General features: G+C 36.0%; 2 protein-coding genes across 2 annotated transcripts in view; both read left to right on the top strand.

Annotated features, from left to right (window-relative positions):
• Positions 1–12,178, top strand: part of LOC144855576 (interleukin cytokine receptor-related protein 1-like) — a 74,142-nt gene that overhangs the window by 39,646 nt on the left and 22,318 nt on the right. The window contains exon 8 of the mRNA XM_078713475.1: positions 86–1,923. Within this exon, the coding sequence (XP_078569601.1) occupies positions 86–906 (821 nt within the window). The 3' untranslated portion in view covers positions 907–1,923. The remainder of the gene's footprint in view (positions 1–85; positions 1,924–12,178) is intronic.
• Positions 2,305–8,560, top strand: LOC144855715 (uncharacterized). The gene is made up of 8 exons (XM_078713631.1): positions 2,305–2,559; positions 2,878–3,125; positions 4,016–4,111; positions 4,206–4,284; positions 4,500–4,622; positions 5,057–5,170; positions 7,340–7,465; positions 7,940–8,560. The coding sequence occupies exons 1-8, from the start codon at positions 2,544–2,546 to the stop codon at positions 8,242–8,244; spliced, it is 1,107 nt and encodes a 368-aa protein (XP_078569757.1). The 5' UTR covers positions 2,305–2,543; the 3' UTR covers positions 8,245–8,560.

Here is a 12,178-nt window from a genome sequence, read left to right as displayed (position 1 = left end):
AATACTTGTAGTTTAATGTAAGGGTAGCATGTAAAAGCAGATTAAATGGAGATAAAAAAATAAACCAAATTATTTTATATTTAAGTTGCAGAGGAAAGTGTAGATATGCAACGAGTTAAACTGCTTATCCTCTATTTTGAAGATGCGCCCCAGCACAAAAACGTTGTGCTGTCATTTGCAACGTTTCTGCAAGCGCACTGCGGAGTCGACGTGACCATTCACAATTGGAAAACGCCAAACATCATTTCCTTAATGTCTTGGATTTCGAAGGAGATGAAAGATGCGAAAAAGATTCTATTTATTTCGTCGTACGGCGCCTCCACTGCATGGGACGATCACGTGCATGAAGGAGATACTTTTTCGGTACAGCATTCAGCGTACAGCGATATATTCATTCACGCGTTACAGATACTTTCTGGCGATAAAGAAATGCACGCAAAGTGTTTGCTTTCTCTCTTTGAATATACAAATAAAAAATGTATTCCTGATCCATTAAAGCATCTGGTTGTTTTCCACCTTAACAACGACCTCACCAATTTGTTTTTCCGCCTTCATGACACGGCCAGGGATGAGAACGGTTGGTTCCATGATTTTAATCCCATTGACCAACTGGAAACAGCAGAGGGACAAACATTTTTGAATGACATTGAAAAAATGAAACAACTAATTGAAACCGATAAAAATTGGTTTTGGAAAAATAATGCTAACAACGTGGCAGTTGTTAGCAGTGGTTGTCAACTTGATATCGTCGAACAGACGGAAGAAGAATACCAACAACAACAGTTCAGTCAACTTTCTCATTTGTACATGCCATTGGACAAACTAGAAAAGGAGAGTATGAGGACGGACTCATCCGGTTTTAACTCCATGAGTACGACTAGTTTTTGTAATTCCATGGGTGTTTGAGAAGCACACACTCTTAAAAGGAATCTATTCCCTCAGAATTCAGCGTAATTAAATCCTCCTCCGATAGTGATGGAAAAGGGGCTAACTCTCTACCAAATGATTAACCCATTTTCAATAGTACCTTCTAAAATGCGGACTAGAAATATGTATCTGTATTTTCTGATGTGTAGCGTTGAGCGGTATGGTTTTGATAATCATTCCTTGATGTAAAGTGATCCGCGAAAACCACAAAGACGAGGGTACCAATCTACCTGATCTATACCAAGGCAATCTGACAACAGGACACAGAGCTCGCCTTGCCAAGATAGGAACTCGTAACAGTCCTTTGATCTTATGTCTGGCTGTGACAAATAACCACTACAGCTGTATCTCTGCGGCGCACAATGTCTGTTAAGGGGTGCGTAACTGATTGTGTTGCAGCCATAGATCTCCAGAGCTCAGCATCCTGTTGTTAGATTGCCTTGTCTTATGACTGTACAAACAATATTAATATTAATTGTTTGATGCAGAGTCTATTTTCATATCGGAAATCATAATCCAAAAGGGTAGTTTGCAATTTATATGTAAAAAAAACACACACTGGTAACATTTTAAAACTATGTTTATTATAACACCATTTTAGCTTTTGTAACTAACTAATGTACACTATAAATAAACACTTATACTTTACTGCTTTTAAAGTAATATAAACTTATTTACTGATTAAATTGGACATTTACTCCCAAAACCAAGTATTATTACTATTTAAAAATCAGCGTTTCCAGCCAGCGATTTTTTTTTCGTACATAAGTTGGGGACTTCTTATGTGAAAGATAGCCGAATTACTTCCTAAATATAACTAAATAATCTCTCGCTATAAAGAAAAAAGAAGTTGCTCATGGGATTCGAACCATAGTCTAATCCACTCCGGCTTGACAGAAAGCGTTTGTGAATTGTAGTTAGCTCAATTCTTTATTTTGTGACGTTTCATGAGAGGTCCCCAACTTATGTATGAAAAGAAATATCGCATCCAGCCAGGTAGTGCCTGCCTGTATATAGCCATATTGGCTTTGAAAAAGATATTTATCTGACAGACAGGTACTAGTGGCGGATCCAAGGTTTTAAAATAGTAGTAACAACTTCTATCCTTTGTATTATAATTGTAGAAAATTTAGGGGTGGTGGGCGGGTTCCTGTAAATTCGCTGTAAATAATGAAAGTTGGGATCACAACAATGTTAATATTAAAATTGAGTAACAACTTCTATCCTTTGTATTGTAATTGTAGAAAATTTAGGGGCGGTGGGCGGGTTCCTGTAAATAATGAAAGTTGGGATCACAACAATGTTAATATTAAAATAGAGTAACAACTTCTATCCTTTGTATTGTAATTGTAGAAAATTTAGGGGCGGTGGGCGGGTTCCTGTAAATCTGCTGTAAATAATGAAAGTTGGGATCACAACAATGTTAATATTAAATTACCAGGTGTACTCATTAGCATTCATGTAAAAAAAAAACCACACACGCATACGCATTAGCTATATGTAAGTTTACATAGGTTCTGTTTCCACGGTTGAGCTCACTAATTAACGAGCCTGTTAGACAATGTTTGATTGCTACCCGGGTTCAACGGCGCAACCAGCTAAACGTCAGAGTATGGATGTTCATCAAAAAAGGTATGTGGTTCAATTCTTTCACTAACCATTGTATATTAAGTTCTTATTTCAGCGAAAACAAAATCGAAAATACGCGAAAAATCTCGAACTAGCGAAACCGTGAAAAATAAAACAGCGAACAAAAAAAACCCTCAAAATTAAAAAACAACAATAATTTTTTTATTTATTACATCATTACATTGTTTCTGTTACGAATATTACGCTATTGCTGCCTAAAGTAAAAAACGTAATTAGAAACACAACTCACAATTCGTCATCGGGTACATCTATACTCCTCACTAGGTTATATCACCAATATTTATTATTTATATCTCTCAGAAGATGTTGTAGCCTCCTTGTCACCAAGAACAACTAGGTCCAGCAGCAGTAGTTCGTTAGCCATAGACAAATGGAAGCCTAGCATTCAAGAACTCACTTTTTTCTTCACTAACGCAACAATACGTTTCAATCTTGGACAGTATACTTATTCATCATACTTTGTTATATTACGTGAGGTGAAAAAAGAGTGCCAAGATGGACGCGAGTTATGTCCTACGGGTCACGACGTGTCTGTGGAATTCTCTGTCGTGAGTAACTTTTACTCATACTTACTTTCTTACTTACTTAATTATATTATCAATCAATACAAAATGTAGTAACGTGTGCACACCCCTCCGCACCCCTCCGTACCCCTCCGTACCCCTCCACACCCCTCCGTACCCCTCCACACCCTCCACCAACCAAACCGTTTGACCCCCCCCCCCTCCCCTAAAATGCACCATTACATACCCACAAGATTTGTTACACGATGTTTTATTGATTGTTTATATGTTTCTGTGAACTTGAAATTATTATTTTTGTGTCGATTTTGTTACCGATCCAAAACAATTCTATCAATGTAAGTCGATACAGATCAGCATATAAAGGTCAGTCAGACAACATGCCGTCAACTGAAGGGGTTAGTATCATTAACATTCAAAGAGAGTTCCCACTAGCTACGCATAACGCAACACAGCGACGTAAAAGCTTGGTTCCCACTAGCGACGCAACTTACGCAACGTAAGAAAATGCCTTTCCAATAATTGTGTTTGCCCCGCCTGTGCGTGAAATCAAACCTGCAATTTTTGCAGCACTGTTGCGTCGTCGGTTCTCACTTGTGATTACGCAATACAACGGTTTTGCGCCGATATGTCGCTGCGTTGCGTTCTAGTGGGAACCACGCTTCTTGACGCAAAGTGTTTTAACACAAGTGGGAACCGACGACGAAACAGTGCTGCAAAGTTCACAGATTGATTTCACGCAGGCGGGGGCAAACACAATTATCGGAAGGACATTTTCTTACGTTGCGAAGGTTGCGTTACGTTGCGTCGCTAGTGGGAACCAAGCTTTAATAAAATATGTGGTACTGGATACTATCATAAGTCAGTATTTATTTAATGTTATTATTTGTATGATTTTTATTTTTCATTTTCAACAGAGTGTATTTTTACAGAGGGGAAGTGGTGCTTACCAAGATGTTGTTTTCGCTATTGTTGAATTTTTTTCCGTAAAACCTGGATTATATAAGTTTGTAGTAAGTAGTCTTCATGTCATTATTTCCCTTCACCATGTTACTATTGACAGTGACGTATCCCTTTCTTCACACCTTTACCTTTTATTGTGTATAGTTGACGCCATTTTCGCCTGAATGTCGCCCTTATACAAATGAATGCACTAAATCTATCACAGCAACCAAATACAACACAGGTAAGCCATAGTTACCGTTTAATCTTAGTTTTTAAGATAGGCCTACAGTAGATATTTCAACGCCAAGCCAAGTGACAGCGATGTAGAGCGGAGAACGAATTACAGTGTAGTTTCTACAGTTTTCAAGATGACACAAATTTGACCCGGATACGCGCGCGTGAATATGTTTGTATGACATTATTATATCCGACTAATTTGTATCTATTAATATTTAGATGACCCCTGCTTCTATCAACCATGTGTGAATGCGAATTGTACCAAGATCAACAATTTGGATTACCAATGCCATTGCTATCATGCAGGGTTTGAATACAATAGCACTGTGAATGCGTGTATAGGTACGTATGTGTATAAATTATTATTATTATTATGTATAAAAATACGTATTTTTAATTATTATTACACTATTTCATGCTTAGTTATTTGACTAGGTAAGTTGTTTTCATGGACACTTAAACGTAGTCTCCAATGGATACGCAACGTAACGCAACCTACGCAACGTAAGAAAATGGCCTTCCAATCATTGTGTTTTCCCCCACCTGCGTGAAATCAAACCTGCGATGTTTTGCAGCACTGTTGCGTCGCCGGTTCCCATTTGTGATTACGCAACACATCACTTTTCGTCAATACGTCGCTGCGTTGCGTTCTAGTGAGAACCACTCTTTAATGGGTAGGAAACAATTTACTCTCGGGTAAAACTAAGCTTGCATTTCTATCTGTCAGATGATTCATGTTAACCTGAGTTCTTCTATATTATCTATGACTACTGTAGATAGATGTGAAAGTGTCCAGTGTCGTAATAGTCAATGTGAATTAAGCACCAAGTATGAACCCGTATGTAAATGTTGGCCTGGATATACTCGTGACACAACTAACCAATGTATCGGTAAGTCACAATTATTATTTATCCAAATATATCCTTTATGTACATTAATCATTTATGGCACAAAAACACTATAAAAAATGTAATATATGCTACTCTTATTTGTAATAGTATACTACTGTAAGTGAACTAGATTGTATGATAAATACGTCAAAAGTTATATGGTATTTAAAAAATAAATATAGCAAAATAAATTGCCCAATTACAGTATTTTTATATATATTATTACAATACTGCAAGTATAAATTGTCCTGATACATCATAATCAGAGCCATATATATAAAGAGTTACGACATTGAAAATTAGAAGCCATGTTTGTGTCAAAGAATTCGCACGCTGAGGGCGCGCGCATCTATTTTGTATAGCGTTTTCCTGTAGTTCATGCATTATTTTTAGATTTTTTTGTCTATGAAATAACGCTTATATTCCGTTTTTATTTTAGTAATTAATTTTATTAATGGTATTAATTTGGTAACATATATATATTGTGTCTATAATAACAAAAGAATAAATGCTAGGTCCTACATGCAAGTCGGGATACATCAAAGCATGAACCAATACAAAAAACACACAAATTCACCCCTCTTTTTATACAGTACATGTCTCTCTGTGTGTTTTTGACACAAACTTTCAGAGACTCGTTCATCATTTCATTTGTAATAAATTGCCTTTATTATTTTAATATTGTTCATACCCTATTCAATATATTAACAAATATATCCACGACACTTCATTATTTTATTTAGTCATCAAAGCATGCATTATGGATTGAAAATATTACATAATTGTTATTAATAGGACGTAGTTATGGGATGTTTCGTTCCAAAATCAATCAATCGAACTTTATAATGTACTAGCGCACGCGCGCGCAATATTCTTTGTCGCAAGTACTTCTGTACGCTGTGCACATCGATATTTCACCGTAAAATGTGCAATTACATTTTTTTAAATATAAGAAAAAGTTTAAAGTATTTTCTTGCTCCTATACTTTACATGCATTAACGGAGACAAGTTTGACACAAATTGATCTGCATATCACGTGACTATAATCCAATGTCGTAACTCTTTATATATATGGCTCTGATCATAATTGTTGATGTGCGCCCTCTATTTTACCTGTAGAATCTTTTGAGACATCAAAATCAGAGCCATATATATAAAGAGTTACGACATTGAAAATTAGAAGCCATTTTTGTGTCAAAGAATTCGCACGCTGACGGCGCGCGCGTCTATTTTGTATAGTGTTTTCCTGTAGTTCATGCATTATTTTTAGATTTTTTTGTCTATGAAATAACGCTTATATTCCGTTTTTATTTTAGTAATTAATTTTATTAATGGTATTAATTTGGTAACATATATATATTGTGTCTATAATAACAAAAGAATAAATGCTAGGGCCTACATGCAAGTCAGGATACATCAAAGCATGAACCAATACAAAAAACACACAAATTCACCCCTCTTTTTATACAGTATATGGCTCTCTGTGTGTTTTTGACACAAGCTTTCAGAGACTCGTTCATCATTTCATTTGTAATAATTTGCCTTTATTATTCTAATATTGTTCATACCCTATTCAATATATTAACAAATATATCCACGACACTCTATTATTTTATTTAGTCATCAGAGCATGCATTATGAATTGAAAATATTACATAATTGTTATTAATAGGACGTAGTTATGGGATGTTTCGTTCCAAAATCAATCAATCGAACTTTATAATGTACTAGCGCACGCGCGCGCAATATTCTTTGCCGCAAGTACTTCTGTACGCAGTGCACATCGATATTTCACTGTAAAATGTGCAATTACATTTTTTTAAATATAAGAAAAAGTTTAAAGTATTTTCTTGCTCCTATACTTTACATGCATTAACGGAGACAAGTTTGACACAAATTGATCTGCATATCACGTGACTATAATCCAATGTCGTAACTCTTTATATATATGGCTCTGATCAAAATGTATGATGTGCGCCCTCTAGTTTTAATCTTAAGTTTCTGATTGATTGACCGTATACACACGTTAACTTCTAATGGAGATTTAAACAATAAATATGGCAAAATAAAAAACCTATTATTAAATGTGATGTTCGCAAAAGAATACCTTAATTAAGGTGTCTTAAAACATTATATTCATTACATTATCGTTATTATTATCAAATTTAGATACATGTAACATTGGTTGGTGCACAAAAAAGACCGTTGCTGTTCTGGCTAGTCTCACTGCCTTATTGTTTATTTTGCCAATTCTATTCTACATTCGACGAAGAAAAAAACAGATTGAAGACAAAAGTGAGATATATTTTGTTACGTTTTATAATTTCGTAGTGACGGTAACGCCATTGAATCAAACTTTATGTGACAACAAAATGTGATGGACATGACTACCATATTTAAGCATATCACTACCATATTTGGGCACATCACATTTTTTTTTACAACATATTCCTTCATACACCAGCGTACATCATTTTCTTTTGACGTCAGAGATAATATTGCCATCATCACTACATGATCATTATCAATACAGATAGGTACAATTTATCATCATTATTAAACTAGCACGTCACTGTTCATCTAAATATATATACAATCTTTAATGCAGGTCATGCTATTTAAATCAAACGTAGTATTATATGCAATAATCTTTAGAATATAACACCTAAATAAATTCCTGTCATTTGATTGGACGAGTGTGGGTCACATGGCGTGCAATAGTACTATTATATCCAATAATCTTTACCAATCATTTTAATTATTCCACAGAATTTTACAAATATTCGAATGATAAAGAAATTGAAGAAGAGAAAGACGATGTCGAGAATCTAGAGAGACTTCAAAGTCTTAAGGAATTCGCTGATAGTTGTGACAGAAAACAGTCACAAATGTCCAGTGTGCCGTCGTCAGGAGGTCACGTGACGGGGTCAAGCTCATCGAGTGGATATATGCTAGTGTCCATGTCATCAGATACCTCGAGTGCGTCGGTGTCTCACTGCCATTGCGTGCCCTCTTTCAACACCACCACCAGTTATAGGCCTAACTATTTGCCTGTTACTGACACAGAACATTAAGCAAGAGGCCTGAGGATTTAATAATCATAATAATATCCTGGATTTATATAGCGCCTAATGTTGTGAAACCTCTAAGTGCTGAACATTATTACTCCAGTCATTTTTTTTGGATCAAACACAGATGGAAACATACTCCTATCAGCTAGTAATCAGCGCAAAGTTGTGTCTTGATCTAACCAGGTTCCCATTTATACACCTATTATTCAGAAGCTAAATTCTGTCTTCTTATATTGTGCCACCGTTTATAGTGTGTGATAACAGACGTTACATTTGTTTCAAAAGCAAGAGAGACCAGAGAGACCCACCTTATGATGTAAATAAGACAATATATAGGCTTATTAATATACTATTTCAAAAATAAACTTTAGTAAAGTTATAATAAAAAGTTTAAGAGTATACTGTAGGCTATTGAATTGTGTTTCCTACTGCTTCCGTGACGTCATGAAGTTTTCAAACTATTATCTATATACAATACTACTGCATAGCTAGCGCTGTTCCCTCCTATATTGGACATGAACGTGTCTTTTTCAATCGATTAATAGCGTTTGTCATTGGTCAACTCACTTGCGCGCATTGCGTCCTAGTGGAAACCAAGCTTTACAAAGCGCGAGCGCATGTGTTTTTTGTATATCCCATACGTTTTCATTTTCTATAAAGAAAAGACCCTTTGTTGGGACACCTCAAATCCGTAACGCTTTTGCTTAAAAACGTCTCTCTATAACCATGGAGAAATAAATGTCTCCATGCTATAACTAATTGTTTTGGTTGGAGCGTAATCAAAGAACTTATAACACAAGAATCTTCTGTTCGTCCGAAGCGCGTAACAATTTCGAAAGGCATTGTGGGATAGAATAGAGCTATGGGTGGCGCCATTGTGAGCCATGGAGTAGGGCGCCCGCATCAAATTAGAAAGTCAAAATCATAGAGGGGATCTGCTAATACTCTAGGGGGGTCGAGTAATTGACTGAGGAGTAGGGCGCCCGCATCAAATTAGAAAGTCAAAACCATAGAGGGGATCTGCTAATACTCTATGGGGGTAGAGTAATTGACTTCCTAGTTTGGAGGAGGCGCTTCTCCATGCTGTGAAATGGCGTCGCCCAGTTTGACCTTTTAACCCTGTACTTCCGATACTGTGTTTTGAATGCAAATTGAAGAACAGGAGATTCTTGTGTTATAAGTTCTTTGGCGTAATATAGCATACAACAAAGCAAATTAGTTTCCGGATGAATGCTGTGATACCTTCAAATATTTAGATTTAATTTATTGATACAATTTAATAGACGCAATAAATAGTGTTGAAATTATAGTTTTGTTTATATCGCAAATGATACTGTGAGGAATAAGAATAACAATCGGTAATTATACGACTTCATCTTTTAAGTGTTTCTTGTACAGGAAATCCTGAAACAGTATTGAGTTTATTTGGACACTACAGTAGTGCTTATAGTGCTATGCACTCTGTATTTTAACACACAAACAATGTTCCCGATTATCGGTACGGTATTACCACACTAAACATTCTCTTGCACAGCTCCATCATTATTATGGAATACTCTTTCACAATCAATCAAGAATGCCAACTCTATTGTCATCTTCAAACAATTGCTGAAAATCCATCTCTTTCGCATAGCATATGAAATGACGTCATTTCCACCTTGTTTCGAGCCTTGTGGTCGTAACGCTTTAGAGAAAATTTATTTTGGTTAAGCGCTATAATACAAAATACAATTATTAGTAGTAGTATTATTAAACAATGTACCCGATTCTCTGTATCTGATTCACTCGTCACACGCGAGAAAATTTAGTAAAAAATGTTTGCAAATTAAAGAAATTATATACACGCCATTTTATTTGAAACGATTCAATATTTTTTATATAAATTATATCATTTTTCCCCATACAATATTTAAAGTTATTATTAGTGGACCTTTCGGTTAGTGGTTTTGTTATGATATCAATCTTGTGTTTTAAGCTACAGATTTATAACCGATTCTGACCTTTTATCCCCGAACTTTTGAATATAATATTTTATCAACAAAGCATTTGCTGATATGAGAGTGGGGCTAAGTACAACGCTAACAATTTATTAAGTACACATAATTTGTTTACAATAATTCAGGTTTAATCCAAACAAAGATACAGTTTCGATGCATTATGTGTTTTTCGGTTCGGTCAGTTTGGCAAGTTACTGGCAATGTAATCAACTTTCAACGTGTTGTACTTATTATACGTCGTGAGGTAATTTCCCGATTGATCGTAATCAAAACGGTACTGGGTTTGGTCTACTAGCGTTCCTGCTCCCAACCAGTACATCCATTCATAGAAGCCTTAATGAAGTAAGCCTACCTGGTGGTGGCCATAGAACGGTCCCGAGATAACGACTATACTTCGGCTTTAGTCGATAGAAGATTGAAAAAATGGTTAGAGATAGAGTATACGATGTTTGATTATGTGTAGATGTGTGATTTGTTCTTTTATTCAAATGATGTTCTGCATAAGAAACGGAGATAGTAGTTGGTAACCATGGTTAAATTGATTGCTAACTTGTTTCGTCAACCCAGTCCCTCATTGACAAACGTGAATATCTAAACCCAATCAATATACCACTTAAACGTAAGATATGTTCTTAAGATAAGTTGGGTTGACTCTCTGGCACATATAAGCGAGTCCATGGTTAAATTAAATATACCACTTATACTCCATGAGAATACATAAGACAGTTCTTAAGATAAGCCGGGTTGGCTCTCTGGCACAGGTGCTGCAGTTTCTTTATCATTTGATCCCACTGTGCACTCTTGATCATTATTCAAATTGAAATTAAAAAAAAATCAAAATTGCAACATCATCAACAAATCGTGTCATCAATAGACCAGTGATCGCATAGTGTTGGGAAGGAGGAGAGGGGAGATTTTAATGCTCCGTTAAAACTTAGTTCCTACAAGCGACGCAACGGAAGGACGTAACGCAACGTAAATGATTTGACCAATCACAAGCGATGGATTATTCGAATAGTGGTTTGTTATTGGTAAACTCGCTTGCGTTGCGCGTACGTCCTTGCGTTGCGTCCTAGTGAGAACCACGCTTTAGCTGTGGTTAAATAATAATTATGTATCTTAAGGTTGAACACAACGCGACCATAATCTCAGTGGGCATAAGAGAAACATAAACACCGCCTACAATATAACCTTCTGTATAGCTAGTGCCGTATGATTAATTAGTATTTTTTATCGGTATTTTCTACGAAAATTCTACAGAAATGCATGCAATATGATTAATAAAGATTGTAAAGAGAGTTTCATTTGTATGCTTCAGTAGTATCAACGGAACCTTTTAGTAGTTGAATAGTTTTATCGGCTGCGAGGCATGCTTCAACGATTGTACATCAATATTGCTGAGGTGATAGGCCAATACGCCTTTATATTAATTGGGCTAGGTACGATCAGAAGGTATCATCGTTGGTAAAGAAAAAAACAGAAACCAACATTCAAGGTTACAATATAGACAATTGCGGAGTCTTTTTCAAAACGCATCCTGCGGAAAGGTCTTTTATTTACCTTTCTGTTTAAATTATCAATTCGTAGACTTACTGATTCCACTAGAGATTACTTTGTAGCATTTATGCTTTGGGTTGGGTCGACCTGCGTTGCGTTACGTCGCTGCGTTACGTCGCTGCGTTGCGTCCTAATGGCAACCGAGATAAGAGGATTGGTTCCCACTGGACGCACCGATTTGACCAATCACACAATTATAGATTACCCGAACTGTCGCTTGTTATTGACCAACTCACTTGCGTTGCGCGCCATGCGTCGTTGCGTTGCGTCCTAGTGGAAATCAAACTTTATATATTATTGTTTTTTGTGTGTCGATATCAATATTGACTGCGTTATGTACCAGCATAAACATTTGAGGCCGGCTAGACACTTCATTAATGTTG

This window comes from Antedon bifida, chromosome 11 (assembly GCF_963402885.1).
Source record: "Antedon bifida chromosome 11, ecAntBifi1.1, whole genome shotgun sequence".
Taxonomy (NCBI): Eukaryota; Metazoa; Echinodermata; class Crinoidea; order Comatulida; family Antedonidae; genus Antedon; species Antedon bifida.
The sequence above is the reverse complement of the archived record's forward strand: the minus strand, read 5'-3'. Positions and strand labels throughout refer to the sequence as shown.